Source organism: Pararge aegeria, chromosome 26, assembly GCF_905163445.1.
Source record: "Pararge aegeria chromosome 26, ilParAegt1.1, whole genome shotgun sequence".
Taxonomy (NCBI): domain Eukaryota; kingdom Metazoa; phylum Arthropoda; class Insecta; order Lepidoptera; family Nymphalidae; genus Pararge; species Pararge aegeria.
This window is the reverse complement of record NC_053205.1, coordinates 4,181,871-4,209,314: the sequence shown is the minus strand read 5'-3', so window position 1 is coordinate 4,209,314 and position 27,444 is coordinate 4,181,871. Positions and strand designations below refer to the sequence as shown.

At 38.4% G+C, this 27,444-nt stretch overlaps 1 protein-coding gene and 1 non-coding gene across 4 annotated transcripts in view; one reads left to right on the top strand and one right to left on the bottom strand.

Annotated features, from left to right (window-relative positions):
• LOC120635402 (transferrin-like) overlaps window positions 1–27,444 on the bottom strand; it is a 35,440-nt gene that overhangs the window by 5,729 nt on the left and 2,267 nt on the right. For all 3 annotated transcript variants that reach the window (XM_039906409.1, XM_039906410.1, XM_039906411.1), the window contains 7 exons: window positions 9,266–9,374; window positions 7,515–7,642; window positions 4,809–4,960; window positions 2,618–2,762; window positions 1,735–1,889; window positions 1,151–1,299; window positions 221–427 (listed from right to left, as the gene is read on the bottom strand). In XM_039906409.1, coding sequence (XP_039762343.1) covers window positions 221–427; window positions 1,151–1,299; window positions 1,735–1,889; window positions 2,618–2,762; window positions 4,809–4,960; window positions 7,515–7,642; window positions 9,266–9,374 — 1,045 coding nt within the window. The remainder of the gene's footprint in view (window positions 1–220; window positions 428–1,150; window positions 1,300–1,734; window positions 1,890–2,617; window positions 2,763–4,808; window positions 4,961–7,514; window positions 7,643–9,265; window positions 9,375–27,444) is intronic.
• Window positions 4,272–4,343, top strand: Trnae-cuc. The gene has a single exon. It is a non-coding gene; the product is annotated as a tRNA-Glu (tRNA).

The following is a 27,444-nucleotide window of genomic DNA, read 5'->3' as shown; positions in this document are numbered from 1 at the left end:
AGACTCAGAAAGCAGGGTCGCTGCCCATTGCGCCAGTCGGCCGTCAGTCAGATTATCGTCATGTGGAATAGTTATGTCAACAATTGTTGCACGGCGCACTGATCGATCGACTGGCACTATTTGTATTATTATTCTTAACGTTTTAAAATAAAACTTTACACTAAAAGTTGAAAAGATCGTTAACGTTGTAAGACAGGGTTTACAGGGTTAAGGGACTCACCTTGGTGGATCACAACCACTCTGGCTATACGCTTCCCTGAAACCTTGAGCTGATGCCAAATAGTCCAAGGGGGTTTTGGGTGGGTTCAATGGCGTAGGAACCTGTCGTATTTCCAGCAGGGCAGTAAGGGCCTTCCGCCAATGGGTGCCGAATAAATCGTCTTCCTTTATTGAACCCACCAATATGCTCACAGCCGCCGCAGCCTTCCTGTAGAGAGAGGAGTGGTATGAAATATCATAAGTGCAGATTGGAGAAGAGGGGCGTAGTGTTTGTGCCTATTTAAAAGATAAACATACATTGTCTCACGCACTTAATAGATAAACATACCTTGTCTCACGCACTTAATAGATACACATATATTGTCTCACGCACTTTATAGATACACATAAATTGTCTCACGCACTTAATAGATACACATACATTGTCTCATGCACTTAATAGAAACACATACATTGTCTCACGCACTTATTAGATAGACATGCGTTGTCCCACGCACTTAATAGATACACATACATTGTCTCACGCACTTATTAGATAGACATGCGTTGTCCCACGCACTTATTAGATACACATACATTGTCTCACGCACTTCAAAGATACCCATACATTGTCTCACGCACTTCATAGATACACATACATTGTCTCACGCACTTATAGATACACATACATTGTTTCACGCACTTCATAGACACACATACATTGTCTCACGCACTTATTAGATACACATACATTGTCTCACGCACTTAATAGATACACACATATTGTCTCACGCACTTGTAGTGGCCGGTAGTACTTACAATTCACTGGCTTTTGCTCTGGGTTCCTGTCATTTTGAATTCCCACTCCAACTTGTACCGACCACAGATTATGCATAAAGATACCTTTTTATCTTTAATGCAATTTACAAATACAATAAACCCAAGTACCCACCTTTTGGCAATGACGACGGGCCAAGGTCGGTTGAGCCATACGCAGGGTGACAGGTTGTTTTCTATAGGTTGCCATGTGCCATCGCGACAAAGAAACGCGTATTGTTTGCTTATGGGATAGGGGTCCGAAGTCGCCGATGTTGTGTTTAACTGCAATCAAATACATCTTACAAACAAACCGAATTTCGAACGAGTGAAGCATCGCACGTGATGCCAGTGACTGGATCTGAAACGTAGTCGCTAACGTCCTCATAAGAAGGCTCAGAGTCCCTCAGCGGGCGATGAAAAGACCTATGGTAGAGTCACTACAAACATACATATTTGACGTTTCAAAAGTGCTTATATACTTTATACCTACTTGAAATAAATGAATTTTGAATTTTTTTTAATTTTTATGTTAGGAGTATTTCTACGTGATCAAATCAGATATGAGGAGATCCGTAGAAGAACTAGAGTTACCGACATAGCTCAACGAGTCGCGAATCTAAAGTGCCAATGGTCGGGGTATATAGCTCGGAGAATTTGCTTCGCCACAGAATTCAGGACAAAAGATTTCTAAGAAAGATAAAAGGTATTGGCACTTACTCCAAAGAAAAAGTTCACGTCGTCAAGTTCCCCCCACATGACCTCGCCAGCGTTGGACACAAGGCATTGCAAGGTGCCCGTTGGACCCCAGTACTTGTCGTGAACTGTACACGCGGGGTTCGCGCAGGCTCCGCATAAAGAAGGGTATTTACGCTCTGAAAAAAAAATTGTGGGATTTTTAGTAAGTTTACACTAACTTCGTAAGTAAAACCATAATCGTCGAATAATATTGTATGATAATAGTAATAAAGATGTATGTATAGACTATAATATGTATTATAAGATTATATCAAGTTACATGTATAATGCGACGGACGATTGGCGCAACGGGCAGCGACCCTGCTTTATGAGTCTAAGGCCGTGGGTTAGATTCCCACAACTGGAAAATGTTTGTGTGGTGAACATGAATGTTTTTCAGTGTCTGGGTGTTTATATGTATATTATAATTATTTATGTATATTATTCTTTTATGAATATTCATCAGTCATCTTAGTACCCATAACACAAGCTACGCTCACTTTGGGCTAGATGGCGATGTGTGTGTTGTATGTGTGTGTATAACATTGTATATTGTTAGGTATAGCATTAAATAAATTAGTATAAGATTACTGAATTACTTAATAACAAGGTTGCTTGGAAGCATCCGGCTCCGCTTTTATCTCTCACAAGATAGGAAAATGAATGTTAAAAAGAATAATGTAAAATGTTAACATCTGATTGAAAAATAGCGACTACTGAGTTTCTTGTCTAGAATCTGCTTACAAAACCAGTGGTAGAGTAACTGCCTACTACAGTTGTGGGAATCGAAACCACGGCCTATGAATGAGAGCAGGGTCGCTGCCCACTGCGCCAATGGCCGTCGTGAAGGAAAGGAGATACTCACTGAGCTCGGCATCTCTCTCTACATCTGGTACCCAGGGGCCAGCTTTGCAAGCCATGTGGAAGAAATTAGAAACCGCCTTTATCTTGTTCTCCGTCAGAGTCAGGTTGGGGTCGCACGCACGAGGTATTATTAGGGATTCCAAATACTGAAATAAAGAAAAAAAAAGTTCAATGAGTTATTGATGTTTGAACAAACCAACAAACAGTTAAAATCCTTACTGACATTATAAATACAAAAGTGTGTTTTAATGTTTTCGACGTGACAACGTCTTATAATTCGATGGAGCCGGCTGCACGCACGAAAAAACATGACGTATGCGGCGTTACCTCGCTCTGAGGCGTTCCATTCAAGGCTTGAAGTGCAAGCGAGAGCGCGGAACGAGCGACTAAGAGGCCCAGTCGGCCTCCGCGTTCGACATCTGTCTCTCTCCTACTTGAGTGAGCGATGCGTCCGCGTGGACAGCTTCTATACAATAATACATTTACATGTTTTCGGCAAGGATAATATCTATCAAACAAATATAACACAAGCTACGCTTACTTTGGGGCTAGATGGCGATGTGTGTATTGTCGTAGTATATTTATTTATTTATTAAATTATTATTATTTATTATTTGGGGTTTCCAATTTTATGTCCGTTGCTGGTAGGATTTACCAGCTTTATTGTTTAAATTACGTAGGTACTCGTTTATTTCAATACCAGCTGTCCACGTTTATTACATTTTTTTTATAAATCCCGTGGGGAGCATTTGCTATTCTGGGATAAATCGTCAGTCATCTTAGTACCACAAGCTAACACAAGCTATTGTACTATGGGTACTAACATGACTGATGAATATTTCTATGAATAATATACATAAATACTTATAATATACAGATAAACACCCAGACACTGAAAAACATTCATGTTCATCACATAAATATTTTTACTGTGGGAATCGAATCCACGGCCATGGATTCAGTAAGCAGGGTCGCTGCCCACTGCGCCAGTCGGCCGTCAAAAATGAATTGAAAACCCCACAAAGGAGTTGTGAACCTTCTTCCACCATTCGGAAACTCCTTTGTGGGTTTGAGTATACGCTTTTACGCAATGCCCATTTTGAACCCAGACCCGAAACGAAGGAGAAATTTCTTGACTTGCTATTTGAAAAATAAAATAAGTACTGAGTTTTTATAGTTACGATTTTTTTATTATAAACATTTCAATATATTGTATCGTGTTCTTCTTCATGTGAATTTGATTCCCCGCATTGGAGTTGTGGAGATTTCAAACATCGAATCTCGCTTTCGAATCAATAGGTTTGTATCCACCAATGGAAACAACCGTTTACTGGGTTTAAATGATAGCAATTTCACCGAATTATAATTATATTTATTTTTTAAATAATGCAAATTACATTTCGCACCACCAACAGAAACCGACGCGGTGGTCCAATTACAGAATTAACATCTTTACCGACGAAGCACGGACCCAGTTTCACGCTGAATCTGTGCGGCATTATTAACGCAAATGAGTTTGGGTGTGAAGCGAACCCACCGCGGGGCACTTTTTAAATTGCCCCCCGTCAAACTATATCTATGTTTCTATCTGTATTAGTGCATGTGTTATGCATGTACATTGTACACATACCGCTATTTTAATTTAACATACAACATCCGATATGGTCTAGTGGCTAGGATACCTGGCTCTCACCCAGGAGGCTCGGGTTCGATTCCCGGTATCGGAAAAGATATATTTTTGTTTTTTTTTTTTATTTAAGTACTTATTTTGTTACAGTAATTTTGTAAAGTGGGTCAATATTTAACCGTTCGGTAACGTTTAATTATTGGCTTTTACCTACGATAAAATAATCGTTTGCTTCTCATATGAGACCTGTATTAGGCTGGGAATGGGTTGGTAATTTGACGGCCGAATAGCGCAGTGGGCAGCGACCCTGCTTTCTGAGTCCAAGGCCGTGGGTTCGATTCCCACAACTGGAAAATGTTTTTGTGATGAACATGAATGTTTTTCAGTGTCTGGGTGTTTATATGTATATTATAAGAATTTATGTATATTATTCATAAAAATATTCATCAGTTATCTTAGTTCCCATAACACAAGCTACGCTTACTTTGGGACTAGATGGCGGTGTGTGTATTGTCTATTATATTTATTTATTATTTATTTATTATTATTAATATGATGGTAATACCCCAGCCAGAGTGTCCGATAGCGGTCGTAGGTCGTTAGCGCCGACACCAGGGTGGCAGAGAGTGGTGTTGCGCAGAACAAAGTCCAACGAAGACGGCCGGTCAGGTAAAATGCGCCGATTTACAACTGATACAATGCTTCGTTCGTACGGTCCTTAAAAAAGATAAGGCAGGTATAAGTATAGTAATAATAATATCGTTTATTTCTTTCATCAAAATTGCACATATAATGAGTTAACGAACTGGCTATCCTAACTAGATTTTATCCGTGTTAAGGAAAACCAGCCCTCGCCCCCGGAACATACATAGACAGATTGAAATTAAGACATTGCTATTATGGAGCTTTAATTGTAACTTTAAAAAAAAAAAGGAAATAATAAAAATAGTTAGTAAAGTATGCGTGTTTGTGTGTGTTGTGTTATAATATTTTTGGGGTATGGTTCAAGTAATAATGACAATCAGGTAAATTCAATAAGTACAATAGTAATTTTTCTACACCTACTTCTCTTAACGTATACAATCTTTTCATTATTTTTTTTTGTAACTGTGGATAAATGTGGATTGTACTTATATATGTAGTTCGCCTGCGCGCGATACAGTAGTACTCCTTGACGACCCTGACGAAAAAATAACTACCGACGTGTCCCAACAACACACACACACGCAACAAACACAGCGTCTTCGCCGGCGAAGACGAGGGCCCCGATTTCTGACGTCATCCGGATGTGGATCCTTACCACGGTCACGGGGACGTTCGGAGTAAACAATGATTAGTCTAAAAGTCCACCAACAGTCAGATTAACGTCGAACCGAGCCGAGGTCCGAGTCCTCGCAGGAGGCACCCTCGGGTCGACGCCTCCCACTCTCCCCCCCCGATGTCGTCGAGCCCTGGGGCTCTTCTCATGGCGAGCTTTCGCGCTCGCCCCACTCCCCCGGTGACGCCGTAGCAACCCCTCAGGTGGTTATCGGCAAATGTCCTTCCGAAAAAGCGATACAGTAGTACTCGGCGCGTCTCCGCTTTGGAAACACGGTTTATCAATTATACATGTGAGTCGCATTAGCATCTTTTATTTGGAGTACTCCCAGTGACATCCCAGTGTACCTAAGAAAGAACAGGGTACCGCAACATAACTAAAATAATCTATTTATTAGGAAATCATAACGCATTATTTTTATTACTTAATGTAAAGTATGTCATTACAGTATCTGATCATTATCACTTTAACCAATTGACGTCCGCTGGTCGACCAACTGTGCGTTTATATGTGCGGTATTGCCATTCCAACACCTTGGGACCCCCAACGTCCAACGGTTCTCCAATAGTATTAGCACAGAGGACGCTGCTGCAAGTTCTCTGATATATAGAATATAATAGAATGGAATGGAACGGAACGGATCGGAGCGTACGTAATATTGCAGTAATAAAAGGTTTCAGACTGAAAGGAAAAAGTATCAAGACACTTGGATACTTTTTATTCATTCAGACTGACATGACCGTTTAGGTTCTTGCTCACGACTTATTATTTTTCCGATCAGTCAATGGTCTTCTCGCAAAAGCTTCGACCAACATCTTAACGGGGTCTTTTCACTGTTTAAGATGATTTCGTCTGTTGTTCGATCAATTTTAATTAAAAAAAAAATAAAAAACAACTGACGGAAAAAAGACGGTTTTTGCGTCCTAATAAAACATGTTTTAGAGTCTTTCCCTAACTAATGATTTTAATGGCTCAAAACACAAAAAGTTAGATTTTGCTAAATCATAAAAAAATCTGGCGATGTCGATTTTAATCATTATTCTAGTCTCACGTTTAATGTTTTCATTCATATTAAAAAAATATATATCCAATTTACTTGTTTTCTTTTTTAAATAAAAATCTAAGCATAGTTCTAGCTTATTTCAAGCATAAAATGGTCACTCGACCCTCTAGTCAATTTCGCTTCGTTGTTGGATCAAGGGTCGTATACAGAAGTCGGTAGTTGTTGGCGCGGATTGTGAAGAGGTTCTTCACTCTGGAGCCCTGACCGTCGTCGGTCGCTTGGGTACTAAATGGCCCCGCAAGGAGTGGATTTTTTTATAAATTTTAAGTGTTTTTTTTTAATACAACGTGTAAATGAAAACCGAAATAATAGTTCAGAGGCTTAAGAAACAAATAGTTAGTAAACCATTGTATCCATCCAACCCTTATATCACATGCAAAGATATCCCTACTTAAAATTATAAATGTGAATGTAAGTTTGTTTGTTACGCTTTCACGCAAAAACTACTTAACCGATCCTCATAAAACTTTGTACACATATTCTTGGAAGTGTTAAAAGTAATATAGGATACTTTTTATCCCGACATTAAGCTCGGTTCCTTTGGGAGAGGAGATGAAAGTGTTTGACGATTTTACACCATAACTCCGCCAAATGATAACCGATTAAAATAATTATTTTTGTACTATAGAGGTTATAATATGTGTTTAATTTTTCCCAAACTTTGTGTAGATCTGGTGATTGTGGTCGGAGAAAGAGGACAGAACTCCTCAGCAGACAGCAGCAAACCCCTCATTAAAGCATAGCGATACTGAATACTTTAATTTTTTTTAGAACTACAACTTAATTGAATGCCACACCAAAAAACAAAATCAAACGCAGTCGAAATCGCGGGCCTTAAGATAAAAAGGCATTTTATTACAATTTTAGAGGGGCATTAGTAAGTTACTCACTAAAACGGCTTCGCAGTTCATCAGTGACTAACACGTCGATGTTGGCCCACTGCGAAGCTATCAGGTCTTCAGGACTGAAGACGCCGAAATCAACAGTGCCTTTGCTTATTCGACGGAGACAGTCGAGCCTGAAACACATTCAATTATTTATTTATTCATAAGACACACCAGCTATAAATTGTAACTACATTCATAAAAAAAAAATTATGTGTTAGAATTACAAATTCTGTCTAGTGCCATTACAATAATCAATTATAGGTGTATACAGCGTTTGACGGCCGATTGGCGCAGTTTGCAGCGACCCTGCTTTCTGATTCCTGAGAGCTTATTTAAGTATTTAATTTTTTTTTAAATTGTGACCGGAGATAACAACGTTAAATAAATAAATATACTACGACAATACACACATCGCCATCTAGCCCCAAATTAAGCTTAGCTTGTGTTATGGGAACTAAGATGACTGACGAATGTTTTTATGAGTAATATACATGAATACTTATAATATACAGATAAACACCCAGACACTGGAAAACTTTCATGTTCATCGCACAAACATTTTCCAGTTGTGTGAATCGAACCCACGGCCTTGGACTCAGAAAGCAGGATCGCTACAAACCGCGCCAATCGGCCGTCAAAAATAAAAATAATAATTATTGTTTCGAATATTCGATAAAAGGACGTAACGCCACTTTGCGGAGTTCCATGATATATTATGAAAATTAAATATGTATGGTGTACTTTATAATTTCTTCAATCTATATACTCCCCGCCAAACCGATAGATTAGAAGTGCCGATATAAGTTCTGAAGATCTCGAAGTTCTGACTGAAGCTGGTTCCCTGGGAGACGGCCACTTTTGTGCTCCATATATCATCCTAATAAAACACTTGATAGGTATACGCAGTGATTTTCGAAGTTCAAGAGGTACAAAATATTGTTTATATAGACGTGACGTCATCATTTTGAATTCGGCGTTCCAACTGTCATGGCGCATCACTCGATTCTACTGTTTTATTTATTGAAAAGAAATATCAATCTCACTTCGAATATGATTATAAAGACGTTTTTCATAGTACATTAATCAAAATTCAAAAAATTCAATATTCATTTATTTCAAGTAGGCCTACTTTATAAACACTTTTGAAATGTCAAGTACGTCTGTTTGTAGTGACTCTACAATCGGCTCGGAAAGCAGATTCTACCGAGAAGAGCCGACATGAAACTCAGTAGTTGCACTTTTCCAAAATGAACATTTACAATCAGTTTTCTATCTTTCGGGAGATGAGAGCGAAGCTGGCTGCTTCCAATCTACCTTGTCATTAATAAATTCATTAAATGTATAGTAACGTGGCTGTTTTTAGACATTTTTAAAAAAAATGTGTTCCAGAATTACCTTGGGAATCATGTTGTAAAAGCGTAGACTCAACACCACTAAGGAGCTCTGCACCTTTCGCAGCCGATATCCATGCAGATATCAGTTATGTCAGTTTCTGGTTAGTCAATTTAGGTTAAATTTTATCTCAGAAAGACTAAAAATATAAATATATTGCGAAGCTAGTAAGTATACCTATTCGTTTAAATTTCTCACGAAGCGATTCGCGTGATCTAAGTTTATATATTGATCGAACAGCTCTTTTCTGTAGTATAAATATACTTTCAATAATCATTTGTCATTACATAAATACAATATTTTAAGGGTTCTCTCTTAATGTCAACATGCCTAATAATAGTGATGTGTTGTTTTTCACTTACTGATCAGTTCCCAAGACACACTCCAGTCCCGAAGGCTCTTCATCCAGCAGAGGGCAAAAGGCTGCGCCACGCTTCAGAGGTCCCCGTCCTTCGACTACACAAAGTCGCACTGAAAAAAAATAAATAAATAAAGCTCTGATTTTTTAATCGCCAAATAATTTACCTATATTTTAATTTTATAAACCTGAACCTTCGATGACCTACTAATCTGAAACGTGGTCGGTAAGAACAAAAGTCAAAACTCAAAGTCACTCAGCAAAAAGTTGGTAAGGAAGAGAGAAAAAAAAAATGAATAATTGGTAAAGTCATGTAAAATTACTTAAAAGAAGTTGTTGGAATGGTATATCTGTAAACAAAGTAACTATGTACTTAAACAAAGACAGAAAATGGAGGGAGAAAAAGAGAAAAAAAAAAAAAAAAAAAAAAATATATATATATATATATATATATATATAGAGTAAAAAAAAAAATTATAATACTTAAAAAAAAAAAAAAAAAAAAAAAAAGTTAACGTATTTAATAAAATATAAAAAAAAAAATATATATGTATGTAAGGTCTTAATATTTAAGATATTGTAGGAAGTACCCGGTTGTAGACTCTGCACAATGTAGAAGTTGCATAAAAAAAAAAAAAAAACCAGAATGCTATCACGTAGCATATTTGAGTACCGACCTAGAACAGTCTTCGATCCTAATGTCGAAGGAAAAAAGGAAGGAACACAATGTAAAAAAAAAAAAAAAATGTCACTCAGGGGCGATCGAGAGAGCAATGTGCATGAGTACGGAGTATCTCTAGACTCTATGCGATCAAAGCAGAAGTGAGGAGATCCGTAGAAGAACCAGAGTTACCGACAAAGCTCAGCGAGTCCCAAAACTGAAGTGGAAATGAACTGCCCTGTTCATTTCCACTTCAGCTTTGGGATAGCTCGAAGAACCCATAGAGGTTGGGGTTCCAAGGTGCTGGAATGGCGACACAGTAAGCTAAATGCAGCGTTGGTCTGCCCCCGAGATGGACAGGCGATATGAATAAACGCAGCGTTGGTCTGCTCCCGAGATGGACAGGCGATATGAAGCGAGTCGCTGGGAGCTGCTAGAAACAAGCGGCCCAGGACCGTGGATTTTGGAACTCCCTACAAAAGACCTATGTCCATCAGTGGACTTCAAACTGTTGAAGTGATGATGATGATGATGACGAGGAAGTTGATAGATAGAACGCGCTAATCTCAGAAACTGACGATTCAAATCGTAAAAATCTTTTTTTTTGAAACAGTACATTTATCGAGGAAAGCAACTTTTACAATTCGCAGTTATGTGTTTAAAACAATAAAAATATCACTTGCTTCAACGGTGAAGGAAAACACTCGAGGAAACCTGCAAGCCTGAGTGCGAAGGTTGAAATTTGTTACCTATGTTTACTTATTCCATCACGTAAAAGTTAACTACGATTTATATGGTATTGGAGGAGAGCCATCCACTGACAAAACTGGGAAACCAAACTGTCACTAGATGGCGCTATTTCGATACCATATACATTTTGGTTAACTATCACGCGATCGAATAGGTAAACTTAGTTAAAAAATCGCAAACTTCGCACTCAGGTTGCGTTTGAGATCCTTAAGTAACTATGACACATAGTCAATAATATTATAGACACGGCCTTGGTTATGTCCCTTGGCAAACCAATTTGCATCTATGTGATAATATTAACCAAGTGGGCCAACTAGTTCTTTTAAAAAATCATAATCTAAATCATTTATAATTTCCGAATTTCCCCAGGTCTGGTACGATGTCGCGCGGAAACCGGCGTTTACGGTTACGGGTCTTTTTCTGGCCTCCAACATGTGGTCCCGGGAAGATAAATATAAAGAAAGTGTGTGAGTACTGATGTACACGCGTTAGAAGTTATACAAGATAAAAATCTTTTCAAAAATGTTGACTTTACAATGAATAATTTATAATTTAAAATTATTCATTGTAAAGACGCAACATTCGTAATTGTACAGTGTTTTCATCATTGGTTTGTTCTGTGTTTTTTTTTTAAATAGGAATGCTTCCTTACTTCACACGCCTTTGAGAACGTTATGGAATGCAGGTTTCCTCACGATGTTTGCCTTAACCGTTTAAGCGATAAGAGATATTGAATGGCATAAAATTCACATAGCTCCGAAAGTCGATCGAACTCGATCCAACTGAAAGGAAAGTCGCCCTAACGTAGGCTTTTATCTTGTTGTATGATGAATAAAAATATAAAAGATGGCAAACAGACATCGTTTCGAATCTAAATCCCTACTAATATTATTAATGTGAATGTAAGTTTGTTTGTTACGCTTTCACGCCAAAACTACTGAACCGATCTTCATGAAACTTTTTATACATATTCTTGGATGTATTAGAAATAAAATACTTAGTATACTTTTCATTGTAAAAAAAAATTACGTAAGATAAAAAAAGATGTTCGAGAAAAAAAAACTATAAATCTCATACATGACTATAGGTGTAGACTATTTAACAGTACCCTACCTCCCAAATTTACGCGGGCGAAGCCGCAGGGCACATCTAGTTACTATATAATTCTACAAAAATAAATGTCGGTTGCAGAAACCTTGACAACTTTTTATGTCTCGAGTAGCCGATGTGATGTTAGGAGCGTTGAGGAAAAACCGGACAATTTCAAAACAAAACAAAATTACCCGTCTTGTGTGAACACTTCTATATTCCTCAAGGGTAATTTACTTATTCTCAGTTGTTTTATTGCTGATGACCAGTAGATATAAAATACTTATAATAAAACTGTAACTGGAAGATTTCTGTATATTTAATATATCATGAAAATTATGACCGGCTTTATAATCGATACTGAGTCCAAAACAGATTTTTATTTAATTTTTGTCTGTCTGTCTGTCTGTCTATCTGTCCGGGCATCACGGAATTTAAAAACAATTTGGTATAGTTTTAGCATATATTTCGGGTCAACATATAGGATACTTTTTATCCCGATAAACAATAGGTTTCCTCCGGGAAATGGGATGAAAATATTTATCAACAGCTCCGTTAAATTAAAATCTATTTTAAAAATTATTTCTTTATTTGAAAGTGTATACTATCAGGCATGTACTGTCCAACTTTAATGAAGATCTGATAAATATTGTCGGAAATAAAGGACATAACTCTTCACAGATAACATCAAGACGCAAGGCATATGGGACAACGATCGAATACATGCGTGTCATCCTTACATCCCTGGTCTGCCTGGGTGCGACATTTTCATTCGGTTTTCACTAATGAACAAAGTGACTCATGCTGAGGTTTTACTGTATATATTTACTATGGTTTTCTGTAAATTGGCTGTATTTTTCTAAAGATGTCATACCGACTGCAGTAAGCTCTACTTGCGTACGCCGCGAAAATGATTGATGACACATTAGTATATTGTGCAACAAGTGCGACAACGTCGCACTAGTCGCACATACTATTTTGTATTACTTCATCGGCTTTTTTCAGGATTTCAGGTGGTGTGGATTCGTCGCTAGAATTTTCTGGAGTTTCCGGTATTATTTCAGACTCCATATTCGTTTTTAAACTAATTTTAATTTAATTACGATTTTATTTATTAAATTAAACTGTCAGACGCGTCAACCTCAATTCAGTTTTAATATGTCGATTGTGTTTTTTTTTGTTATTATTTTTTTTTATTTTAGCAATTTTATCTAAATTTGCGTGCGCCAAGAATAATTTACGTGCGACAAGTAAACTTGTCGCACTCAAATAACAGTTTTATTTATGAAAAATCTCACGCGTAATTTTAAAATGGGCAAACGGTTCTTTTTCAACCCCAACAGCGAGCGTCAAGATACTACTTTCCCCGCATGAGTAATACAAAAAAATAATGAAGTACATGTTTGAAGAATGATTATCTACAAAAACTCCGCGAGGCTATATGTCTAACTGTTTAAGTCACAATAACTGCATTTTTTTTTAATTTGTCATTCAACACAACGGTACAATCGAAAGATGGTGATATTCCTATCATTATATCCTTATCCAAATAAATAGTTTTATAAATATTAAGTCTGATTATATACCTGCAAATTCCTTTTGAAGTTTTTGAAATTGAACCTATCGCTTAGAAGGTGCGACGGTCATAGAAATGCATAAAGCGAGAAAAATGCCGCGGTCCGGACCGCCGCGTTTATTATATCATCATTATTATCATCTCAACCAATTGACGTCCACCGCTGGACATAGGTCTTTTGTAGGGAGTTCCACAATACACGGTCCTGGGTCGCTTGCCTCCAGCGGCTCCCAGCGACTCGCCTGATGTCATCTGTCCACCTCGTTGGGGGCCGACCTACGCTGAGTTTAGCGGTGCGGCGTCGCCATTCCAGCACCTTAAGACCTCAACGTCCATCGGTTCTCATGTGCCCTGCCCATTGCCACTTCAGCTTCGGGACTCGCTGAGCTACGTCGATTCTGATTTGATCACTCTCTATCCATCGCCCGCTGAGTGACTCTGAGCCTTCTTATGAGGCCCATAGTTAGCGACCATGTCTCTGATCCGTAAGTCATCACTGGCAACACGCACTGTTCGAAGACTTTAGTCTTCAGGCACTGGGGGCATCTTCTCGTCCAAAATTCCCCAGTGCCGTTTATTATGTTTAGAAATAAAACTGGACTTGGTAGGTGACGCTGGAATTAGTTTCTATGTTTTTTTGAGATGTTTAGTATAGTTTAGAAGTAAAACTGGACCTGGTAGGTGACGCTGCAATTAGTTTCTAGTTTTTTTTTGAGGATATTAAAACCTGTAGTAACCGATTTGGTGCAGAAGAAGTTGCGCGGGTTAGTTAGTATTAAATAAATATACTACAACAATAGACACATCGTTATCTAGCCCCAAAGTAAGCGTTGCTTGGGGATGTCACTAAAGAAGTTCAAAGTTTGTATTAAGCGAAAGCTTATAGAAAAGTCCTATTATAGTATAAAGGATTACGTAAACGATAAAAAAGCTTGGGTGTAAACAATTGCTCTAACCAGGTTGCTTCTTAAATTCTTTCTAATGACAATGTAAGATGGTGATAACAAAAAGAACACCCGGCTAAGTTTGTTGTGGGCTTCTTCTTAGACCAGGGCGCGATTGGAACCCTCGTAGCTTTAGTTTTAAGTTTACTCACTCATCATCACTACTCACTGCTATGTACACATTTTGTATACAATAACGCATCAAAAGTGCCATCTATGTGCCTATTTGAATAAAGGAATATTTGACTTTGACTTTGACTTTGACTTTATTTTTATGAATAATATGCAGAAATACTTATAATTAGCACATAAACCCTCTACGCACGTTTCGCTCCGAAACCGGAGCATCCTCAGGAGATGTTGACTTTACAATGAATAATACACATTACATGAGAGCAATTAGAAAACATAATTTTGAAACATTTTGTCTGATCTGTTCTGATCCGTGACCAGAGGCTTCAGCCGTGGCTAGTTAGTTATACGTTAGTGGCTAGGAGTTACTAGCGACACGTCTTTATCTTTAGGATGGTCCTAAAGACAAAGACGTGTCGCTAAGCGATATAGCGTTCCGTTAGGTTGTCGCGTAGATAACTATTAGGGGTGTAGGTTTAATAGCCTTGGTTAGCCCGCTATAATATTCGATTGTATCATCACTATCCACCAGGTGAGATTGCAGTCAAGGGCTACCTTGTAGTGAAAAAAAAGCTTAGAACTGTTACACATTCCGAATTTATTCGAGCGGCGCGTACGATTTGTGCTGATGTGCGAACAGAATAGGAAGGCCTCCATACAAGGCCCCAGACCCCGCCTCCAAGATCCAATCAAATTAGCGTTCAATACCCTTAGTAAGAGATTAAACTTCGCAAGTTATCGAGTATCGAACAATTACCACGCAAATACTTCTATGTGAGTTGAACGTCATAGAGTATTGAACCAATTTACAAGCAGATGTCAGAACTACTCAATGAAAAAGCGATAATAGCTCGGAAGTAATCGCAAGTAGATAAGAGGAAACAAACTTAAGAACCCCGATATACCTGAATTATTTAATACTTTATTCAAAAGATTTCAAGAAACATTTTTTGGCAATAAAATTTAAGGATTTCCCACGATTTCCATCTTGGTTCCATCAGAGAACTCATGAGTCCCGATTGTCAGGTGACAATCAATACTTTATGAGTTCGGGTAAGGAGTAAGAAAGAAGTCACTTCCCTTATTGTAACTCCACTTAATCTGCGTGTTCGCCGTGTGTACAGCGCAGTGTACCGATTGCAACTCTCGGGTTAATATATTTAAATAATCGGTCGCGGCGCGGCGCGGCGGGGCCACCGACTCGCTGTATCAGCAACAGGAGTCGTGTTGCGCTATGCATATGTCCCTACAAATATTGTCACATGTTAGATTTATAAACTAACGCGGCAGTTCTTAATTTTCAATATTCGATATTCGGAAACTATAAACGATAATTCGTACTCTGGGAATAGACAATATCGATAAATTAAAAAAGTCCATCGCGTGCACAGACTACCATTAATTGCACAGATTATTAATACGCCTTAAGCTATTCAAAGCACCATTAACAAATGAGCGATTAAATTAATATTTTCCTCGTAATGGAAATGACTTCCGCAGGCGTCAATATTAATAACTTAGGAGACAAATACACTGGACGATGTGGGATGATTGTTTAAGGTTGTCTTGTAATGCTTTTTGTGACAGAACTCGTCCGGGGAAGTTTTACCGCCGTGGTTATTTGTGCGGCTAAGCAGCATGTGGGTTGGGTTTCGGTTGCCGGTGTGATTACAGGCACGTGAGTCTGAACACCTGCGTCTCTAGTTGGTGGACACAGAACTTCGTAGGAAATGTTGTTTGCATGCCCTGCAATAATGGTCTGTTTATAATTTTTTTTTCGACGGCATCGACGCTGCGTTCTGAGTCCATGGCCGTGGGATCGATTCACGCAACTGGAGAGGGTTTTTGTAATAAACGCGAAGGTTTTTCAGTGTCTTGGTGTTCATCTGTATATTATTATTATTTATATGTATTGTTCACAAAAGTATTCATCAGTCATCTTAGTACCCATAACACAAGCAGTGGGCAGCGACCCTGCTTTCCAAAACCATGGCCGTGGGATAGATTCACACAACTGCTGGGGGTTTATGTGATAAACATGAATGTTTTTCAGAGTCTGGGTGTTTGTCTGTATATTATCATTATTTATGTGTATTGTTCATAAAAGTATTTATCAGTCATCTTAGTACCCATAACACAAGCTACGCTTACTTTGGGGCTAGATGGCGATGTGTGTATTGTCGTAGTATATATTTATTTATTTATTATCATTGGTGAGCCACGTGTTTGGCCCGACAGTTATCCCTATCCCTATCCCTACTAATATTATAAATGTCAATGTAAGTTTGTTTGTTACGCTTTCACGCAATAACTACTAAACCGATCCTCATGAAACTTTGTACACATATTCTTGGAAGTGTTAGAAGTAATATAGGATACTTTTTATCCCGACATTAAGTTCGGTTCCTTTGGGAGAGGGGATGAAAGTGTTTGACGCTATTAAACGATAACGCCGACAAATTATAACCGGTTTAAATAATTATTTTTGTACTATAGAGGTTATAATATGTGTTTAATTTTGCCCAAACTTTGTTTAGATCTGATGAATGTGGTTGGAGATAGAGGACAAAACGGCCGAGTTCGTATCCCAGCACACACCTCTATCTTTTCTGAGCTACGTACGTTTTAAGAAATTCAAATACTTGCTTCAACGGTGAAGGAAAACATCGTGAGGAAACCTGCATACCCCACATATCTCCACAATGTTCTCAAAGTCGTGTGGAGTCCACCAATCCGGACTGGGCCAGCGTGGTAGACTACGGCCTTAACCCTTTTTCATTATTGTTTATTATTATTAGTTACACAACACAGGTAATAACTAAAAGTAGATCTAAATATAAGTAATAACAAGTTTTGATATAAGCTACAACCCAAAGTATGTGTACACAACATGGAATTTAAAAAAAAGTAAAGATAAAATTAAAGTTGAAACAAAAAAGAAACACTTAAAAAATAATGTATATATATATATTTCCCTAAAGATTATGTGGAATAGTGCTTAATAATTTGAATTTTAAAAATATTTATCCTTTTGTTAAAAATGTCAATATTACGATTACTTGATACTAAATCATTATAAGGGCGGCACATGCGAACCCACATGATGGGATTGTAAAAGGAAGTATTGTTCTTGTAAACACTTAGGATAAAGGGTTCTAAATATTTTAATCTGGTATTAACGCGAGTATTTATAGTAATGAGCGAGAGTAAGACGGTAGAATCAATTTGGGAGTTAATGAGCTTAAATACGAAGATCAAATGAAAGTATTTTCGATGAAATTGCAAGCTTTATATTTAATTATAGGAGGGGACCCGAGCCCATGGATATGATGGTGATGATGAAATCGATTAGGTTTAAAACATCTGCTAAACCCCTAACAGGTTAGCCTGGTATCTCAGTCTGCATCAGCACAGATGGAATTGTAGTCTAGGCTAACTTGTAGTGGAATAGTAAAAAGTTTGTTTTTTAACCAAAACTGTTTCTAGGGTCCTTTGCCTTTGGCTACGGAACCCTAAAAACTGGTTCCACAATATTAGTATTGAGTAAAGATTAACGAGCGATGCCCATATTCGGACGGCTACAAATGGCGAGATCAAACTTCGTCAGGCTATCGTAAGAAAGTGAACCTGTTTACGCTCGGCGCAGCCTTTTGCTAACAAAAGGTATTTTGTTACTTATTTATTTGTTTATTAAACTCTTTATTTGTATACCACAACATTAACATATACAAAATATAACAAAAACAGAAACATATCGAAAGAAGTAGAATACAAAAGGCGGCCTTATCGCTTGATAGCGACCTTTGAATTAGGAAAAAAAAGAAGAGGAGAATAGACTGCTGGTGGTACAAATTTTAAAATACACACATGCGAATAACTACATACTAATACATAAACTAGTGTATACAAATAGATCAAAAGTACATAATATAACTGGTTACTGGATATTAAATTCGCTAGGCTTGTATTATAGTATTTTAGCCTATATTTTGCTTACTTGTTTGGTTTCGGCAGAATATCAGTACTACACTGAGTCGTTTAAAAGCAATTGAAATATCGCTGGCTTTAACGGTGAAGGAAAACATGAATGCCTGATTACTCCATAATGTTCTCAGAGGTTTTGTTGATTTAAATTGCAAATTATATTTCAAGGGCCGCGATTGCCAGAGTCGCAGGTTCAAACTCTGTCGGTTCCGAAAATTTTTATATGCATTTTAAATTTTTAAAAAATATATTTTAAGCAGTTAAATTTTAAGAAGCGGTGATACGAGTAGCATTCGGTTGCAATGCAGTGCTCGATTTTACTTTCCGGGTGACGAGTTCGTATCCCAGCACCAGTGAAGCTTCAACGGTGAAGGGAAACATCGTGAGGAAACCTGCATGCCAGAGAGATCATGTTCTCAAAGGTGTATGGAGTCCACCATTCCGCAATGGGCCAGCGTGATGGACTACGGCGTTAAACCCGTCGAATTTTGAGAGGAGACCCTTGCCTTGTCGTGATGATGATACCGCCACTTGTCAAATCAAAGTTTAAGCCATCAAACGAATTCGCGACCAAGATTCGTATATTATAAAGAACATTTAAACGCACTTTATTTCCTTAATCGATATTGATTCTTTACAAAACCCAAGGATAAACGTTTGCAAGCCAAATTACGTTTGGATACCTACGTTATTAAAAAGTATACGATTCTTAGAATGTTTTCATAGATATTTTTCCTTTTAAGCTAAAAAAGGTGTTGAGGAAATACTGATCAGTCACAAGTATACTCCGGTCAATTAGAAATGACCCCGATCTGAATGATCTGTATTTCAATTTCCACATATATCCAAAATCTGTTTTCTTTCTAATACCAATCACCTATAGTATGTTCTCGTATGCCTTTGGTTTCCTGGAAGAGATGGTATAGCCAACGTTTTACCTTATTGTCCTATTGTATCTGTATCTCTATGATTTTTCTCTGTGATATACAATAAAAGTGTATTAATAAACGCTATCATTGCTAGTGGACCCAAAGAAAACTGTCTCTTTTTAACTTTGATTCAATATGAATAAGATTCATTTTACTCTGATGTTCCAGCCATTTTATACTAGAAAGCGACTCAATGATTGCGCGCAAGCAAATCTTGTACTAAGGTTACAGATCTAACAAGCAATTAGCCAGCTTATTGTATAAAAATAGTTGGAAGTTTCTAATTGACCAGTGGTCACTGGTCGTTGCATCTATGTCCTTGAACTTATAAAGCATGTTCTTTGGAACATAATTGCCTGTGGTAATTATCTATATGAACCTACAATTGATACTGAGTTTTATAATGAAGTGTCTCGTGGGTAAGTATATTTAGCATGCTCTACGGAGTGAGTTAGACGCGATAATAGGGTAGAAACTCGACTTCACTTTCGGGGCCGCGTTCGAATCCCAGCACGCACCTCTAACTTTTCTAAGTTATGTCGTTTAAGTAATTAAATATCACTTGCTTCAACGGTGAAGGAAAACATCGTGAGGAATTCTGCATGCCTGAGAGTTCTACACAATGTTCTCAAAGGTATGTGGAGTTCACCAACCCGCACTGGGCCAGCGTGGTGGACGACGGCATTAACCCTTTCTCATTGAGGGAGGAGACCCGTGCCCTGTAGTGGATCAGTAATGGGTTGATTTGATAATAATGATAATGACGGAGTGAGTTTATTAGCAGTACAGCTTTTTGTGATACAAATCGTTATGGGAAGTACTACGGCCATGCTTATTTGTCACAATGCAGTGGCGTAAACAGGGTTTTTGTCCAGGGTATGCATACAGAAGGAAGATGGCACGATAGACCGTTGGGCAGGACTCCCCCCTCTAAAGGGGTATACCCAAACTAAAAACCACCACGGCATGTCCCTCTTGTTGGCTTTGTAAGACGTCCGGGGAACCCGTTGTATACCTCCCGGAAGTCTACCAACCACCCCAACTGATTGTTGGGGCTCCCGCGCTAACGAGAGGATCAAGACAGCTTGAACCCCCCCCCCCCCCCCCCCTCAGACCGTAGAGAGGCTTGTGTAGTGACGGGTAGCTAGCCCAATAGCTACCCGCCGCCTCCCAAGAGAAGCTGCCGCCGTCTCCTTCTCACTCGTTTACGCCTGAGCGGATGCGCGTCTGCAGCCTCTACACGCAACCGCTCAGCGACCTCCTGCTAAATCACGTCATCGCAGAAGGCGGCCACGGCTGCCCAAGAGCTCTTGCTGCTCAGCATGGCAAGCACTACGCTGGGCAGCGAGAGGTCCCCGCCGATAACCGCCACAAGAGTGCGGCGCCTGGTGACCCCACTTGCTACATACCTCGAGGGTGTGCTGAGCCGTGTCCTCAGAGCAAGGTGTTGGTTTATCCGAGAGGCCAGAACTCTTTTCAACATCTTGCTCACCTCTTCAATAAGGACGATTGGTCTGTATGCCGAGGGCGTGTCAGGAGACCGTCCTTCCTTCCACACTCTCGGGAAGCATCTCGCCTCTAGGCAGTCATTAAATAACTGCCTGAGACGGCTCCCGAGTTGCTCCAATGCCACCAACAGGACCGGGACCAGGACCCTTCCCGGGATTTCGTCCGGTCCCGCTTTCCTGCACTGCCGTAGGCGATCAAGCGCCTTCTCATCTTCAGAGACTGGGGGGATTAAACCGTTCCCTCATGTTCTTCGGATGGGAGCGCCATAGTCGGGGGCGTAAATACTGGTAGCCGCGGAAAGAGCCCGGAAACCATTCGATTTAGGAGCTTCGGCTCCATGAAATCCGTGGAAGGTGCACTCCGCATCTTGCGGTGCGTGCGGCGATGACAGGGCTAGCGAATGAAACATCCACTATTGACTCGACCCGCTGCCGCACGCAGGTGTTGGCGCGTCCCTGGTTCAGAAGTACCAAGCCGACCATGACAGCCCAGTTCCCCGGCTCATCCGCCCTCCGGTCTGTGGTAGGTGACCCCCACGCGGCGGACTTAGCGTTCAGGTCTCCCATCAGATACACCTGGCCTGGGGCTGCAACTCGCACCACTGGCTCCATACTTCTCAAAATCGCCTCGAAGGCGTATAGGGGTCTGTTAGTGGAGAAGTACACACCAATGAGTGTCACTTGTCCCCACCCTACCGCCACAAACCCTGGTCCTTTGCGCTTGGGAACCAGCGAGGGTGATGCCCCGTGAGCTGTCACCACAATGGCCACCAAGCCCTCAGTGTCCCCAGCCCAGTTTGACTGAGGGGGGAGGGGGGGGGACAAAGTAGGGCTCGGCAGCCGTCACCACAAAGGAGAATCGATAAAAAAGCTTGGGTGTGAAAAATTGCTCCAACCAACTTGCTCAAAAGATGGTGATAACAGCCGGCTAAGTTTGTTTTGGGCTTCTTCTTAGACCAGGACGCGTTTGGGACCTTCGTACCCATGTAATTAATGTACGCATCAAAAGTGCCAACCATGGGCCTACTTGAATAAAGATATTTTTGACGTTGGAGATTGTAAAAACAAAAAAACATGATATAAATATAGCACTATACTTTTTATAAATCTTGGTATTCTAAAATTTGGCGTTCGTAATGGAGGTCTTTGATTAGCGTTATATCTCAAAGAAAATTTATATATAAATCATAATAGGAATATCCTATTATGATTTATAGAGCCTAATTTTGTTACATTGAATATATTTACATACAATACAAATTACATAGCGACTAAAAACTAGTATAAGAAAACTTTGGACATTTAATGGACGGGGAATATTCGGAGGATGGACGTCGTTAAGCTTATGAAGGAGTTTTGGGCAGGAAAACAAAATATGAGCGAACGATTCCTTCATCAAGAGCACATTCACACATCGAGGTGGTCCCTTATTCTCAATTTACTTAGATGTACTGGAGATGGAAAGGTTACTCAAACGCACAGCTTGTTATATGAGAAACATCTACGGTTGTACGTTAAACATATACTTTAATTAAGATTTATGGTTATTTGATTTTTGTACGCATGGAACCGCTTCAAATCAGATTTACGATCGATTAGTACTAAATAAAAGGAAAACTCTTTGAAATGTGTGTGGAGCTGGGCACTTACGTAAAACGATTTCCCACTTTTTCTTAGTAGTTATAAAAACTTAGCAGCAGTTTTTTTGCCCTTTTTGAAGTAAAACTTCCTTAGAATCGTTTTAATTTCAAACTCGATGAAACGAAAAAATAAGTCCACAAACACTTGTATAGGACAGAATTAGATAGAAAACATTGTACATTTATTTACCTATTCTAGTTACCATGGAAACTAAATAATAAACTTTACATTTATCCTAATAGTTCTGATACTCTACATCCACCTTAATCTCTCGTAGGCTACTTTTCAGAAGTTACACTTCTGCCGTCTGTGAATAAATTGATTTTTTTTTGTTTCTTCTGGCTTTACACAGATTAGTCAGTGTCAGGTGTCTATATTTTTAATAAAAGTTAGGGAGACTTACAAAAATAGAACATCGTGAGAAATTTAGTGACGAAAAGGGCGGGAAACTTTGCATATGGCGGACGAGCCGGCCGCCCCAAACTGTTCCCTAAATCTACCTTGAAAAGGGCTGGTTCCGTTTGTCTCATACCGCTGTACCAGCGCCATTCCCAATCTAGCTTGCCTACATAGGCATGTTCTTCAAAATACTATATTGTAAATTATAAAATATTAAATAATATTTTAAAAGAACTAATAATACAAACAGCCAACCACTATGAGAATGACAACACAACAACATGTACTGCAATACAAACAACGCCAATCCACCTCAAAACGTGCTCACAATAAATTCTAAGAAAAATTACGAAGCCTCCCGCCCTTTTTTCCACTCTGTTTTTGTCCTTGAATTCTTGCGTATCTACTTACCATAGAGTAATGACCTATAGGATGAGGTTATGAGGCAAATGGTGATAAGCTGATATATGAACTATTTATTTATTGCAAAAAGAGATAGATGGATAGATAAAGTCGAAAACAAGAAATAACAAAACAATAAAAATATAAATATAAGATGCGCAAAGGCGGTATTATTGCGATCGCGATCGCGATTTAAGCGATCTCCTCCAGACAACCCTTTATGGTAGAGAATTAGGTTAGGGAAATTCAAATTCAAATTCATTTATTTCAAGTAGGCCTACTTTATAAGCACTTTTGAAACGTCAAGTATGTATGTTTGTAGTGACTCTACCACCGGGAAAACGGGATAGTGCAACCGGTGATACAATTAAGCTAAATACAGAGACAAGAGATGTACGATACGTGAAAATAAACATGTTAGGTATACATTACAGCAGCTCGGGAATATAGTTGTATTTTATAATAGTACCTTTTTGTAATACAAAACATTAGTCTTTTTAAACAAAAAGCGATAAAAATAATTGACTCAGTAGAAATAATATATTTTTTTAATTTTACTCTACTTCTACTACGGTCTTGAAGCGCAACGCTAGAATTCTTGGCGACACTGCTATGTCGGTGAGGAGGTACCCAGGCACAGGCGAAACCCCGACAAGATTAGACAAGTGACATTTCCGAAGTTATAAACTCAACGGTGAGGAAAACACAGTGAGGAAACCTGCATGCCTGTTCTCTATAATGTTCTCAAAGGCGTGTGGAGTCCACCATTCCGCAGGGCCAGCGTGGTGGAATACGGCCTTAACCCCTTCTCATTGTGGGAGGGGACCCGTGCCCCGCAGTTCCTTGTAGGTAATTAAGTTTTGTGTTATTGTAAATATCTTTCGTTTGTTTACATATTAAATTCTGTGTTATTGTCCCTTTTTGTGATTGTTTTATTATTGTTTAGTCGCGAGGATTCCGCGACGACGAAGATAGCGGGGCTGGCTGTAACCACTTTTTAAAAATAAAAATTCCTTCCCATAGTACTTCTTTCTATTCTGAATCCTTTTCAGTTGAAGCTGATCGGCTATGGAACTCTCTCCCCTTTCAAATTAGGCGCGTGCAGTCACTACCGATTTTCAAGAGACTCTTTAAAAAACATTTTATGGCACCATAATTAGTTTTTTTTTTTGCTTCTGAGTCACTTCTCTTTGTGTTGTACTATTGTATTGTATTGTATTGTATTGTTGTATTGTATTTATTTTTAATTTGGTAACTGCTCTGCTCTTGTTGTTGTTTTTTTTCCCTTTCATTTGTTGGGTTGCCTGGCAGAGATCGCTTTTTAGCGATAAGGCCGCCCATTGTACCTGTGTTTTATTGTGTTGTTTTTGTTTATAATTTAATTTCTGTTAGGTGTACAATAAAGTGTATTTCATTTCATTTCATTTTCATTTATAGATTAATTAAATAATCAATAAAAAGTTAGCACATTCATGTTTCGATGCAATAATTCGATAGAAAATCTCGGTTTACATCCTCATTGTAAAACACCTGACCTTTAAACAATAAAAGAGGTTTGAACGTAAATGACTCTTTGGTTAAATTAAAAAAAAATAACACGAGACTCAATCCGGTTTGGCAACCTTGAGATTGACCGCGCGGCCTTTGCCGTGGTCCGACATGATCCACTGACATAAAAAACGTTGCCTCCAAAATACATCATCATACATTATTATTACTTACATCTGTCCATACCATAGGTACATAGATGGCACTTTTTATGCGTATGCATTACATGTACAGTATGACATAAAAGCTAGTTGATGGCGATAACTAAATTCGTCAACTTAAAACTAAAGCTACGAGGGTTCCAAACGCGCCTTGGTCCACAGCAAACTTAGCCGGTTGTTTTTTTTTGTTATCACCATCTCACATTGTCATTTAAAACTATTAAAGAAGCAGCCTAGTTAGAGCAATCGTGTAAATGATTGCTCTAACGAGCAATTTTTATCGTTTACGTAGTCCATAACACTATAATACTTAGGACCTTTCTATAAGCTTACGTTTAATACAAATTTTGAATATTGGATAGAAACAGGCGTTACTTTGCGGAATTCCATGATATATTATGAAAATTTAGTTTACCGGAGTCAACATCTCCTTAGGATGCTCCGGTTTCGGAGCGAAACATGCGTAGAGGGTAGATTGCCCAAGATCTGTTTGGTGTGGAGTATAAGGATTGAAGAAATTACACCATTCAGATTCTCATGTTTTTCACGGAGTATAGCAAATTAAGATTAATTTTCATTATACAAACTTTGAACTGTATAAGAGACATCTTCAAGATATCAACTGGTAGTTTATTGTAAAATTGTATACAATTTCCTTTAAATGAATTATTATTTTATTATATAGTCTAGTATATTGAACAGTAGTAAAGATTCACGCTACACGTAATATCCGTGGTTATAGGGCGGGACAGACCCGTGTTGGCTAGTTTGGGATTTCCTTTACGTAATCATAACTCGAAATCTTTTTCCTTATTTCCATAACACACCTTTTATTGTTTTTGAATTATAGTACAGGTATCAATGTTAGAAATCTAAACATTTGCAATTTACGGTATCTTGGAGAGCAATTTGAAGTCAAAAGTCAGTCAAATATTTCTGTAAAGTATGCGAGTCCCATAGACTACAGTATAGGGGTTTTTGATCCCAAAATAACAAATGTTAAAAAAGGTGGGATAGAAAATTATACAAAGTGTCCATTTCTAAAATAATCATGATAAAATATCATGATTTGGGGAAGGACTAAGGGTATAAGCTACTTTTTTTAATTAAAAAAAAGTTGTAATGACATACTCGCACGTTGTTGATTTTTTTTTTAATTAGTTAAGAATTTAGTTTATACTTGCGGACCCGCGCCATTTCGTCCGCGAATGAGTCAACTTCAAAAAGTCCGCCGTAGTAGTCCAACTATAAAACAGTCCGCGATAACGTACGACTAACGTTATCGCGGACTGTTTTATAGAACTTTAAAGAAACAATTCCGATATACTTACTACATATTTCCGTCGTTTGGCGTAACATTTACCGTTCACGCATCGCACGCATCAGAATCTCTCAAAAAGGATATTTTTTGCAGTTTTTGCAACAATTCTCATTAATGATGGTAGCCATTGGTCCTAGAGTGATGTTATATAGCCTTAATTGAAACTACCAATCCAAAAAAAATCGAAATCGAAACAGCATTTTCTGAGATTAGCGCGTTCAACCAAACAAACACAAGCTTGATAATATATCAACTATGCCTATTTAAAAAAACCACGTCAATTTAAAACTCCGTTGCGCGGATTTTGAAAGACAAATGCGGAAAAATAGCGATGCTATCCTGTAGGAGCTGTTTGCTTCTCCTGGATAAAAGAAGCCTATAAGCTATTCCAGGATGGCACGCATGCATTCGATCGTTGTCCCATATGCCTTGCGACATGCTGTTATAATAATAATAATAAAATAATAAAGAAATATACTACGACAATACACACACCGCCATCCAGTCCCAAAGTAAGCGTAGCTTGTGTTATGGGTACTAAGATAACTGATGAATATTTTTATGAATAATATACATATAAACACCCAGACACTGAAAAACATGAATGTTTTTCAGTGTCTGGGGACAGTTGTGGGAATCGAACCCACGGCCTTGGACTCAGAAAGCAGGGTCGCTGCCCACTGCGCCAATCGGCCATCATATTATCTTATATTGTCATATTATATTGTTATCTGTGAAGAGTTATTTATGTCCTTTATCTCCCACAATATTAATAAGATCTTCATTAAAATTAGGCAATAAATGCTTAATAGTATATACCGTTTCGAATAAAAAAAGAATTATTAAAATCTATTATAAGTTTCTACCTATTTAGAAAAAAAAAAATTATCCCGTTTCCCGAAGTTTTCAGAACTGTTTATCAGGTTTTTCTTTTTTTTCCTAATTCTAAGGTTGCCTGGCAGAGATCGCTATTAAGCGATAAGGCCGCCTTTTGTATTACTACTTCTTTCGATGTTTCTGTTTTTGTTATATTTTAAATATGTTAATGTTGTGGTATACAAATAAAGAGTTTAATAATAATAAAAAGTATCCTACATGTTATCCTTACCCGGAATATCAGCTACTATTCCGAATTTGT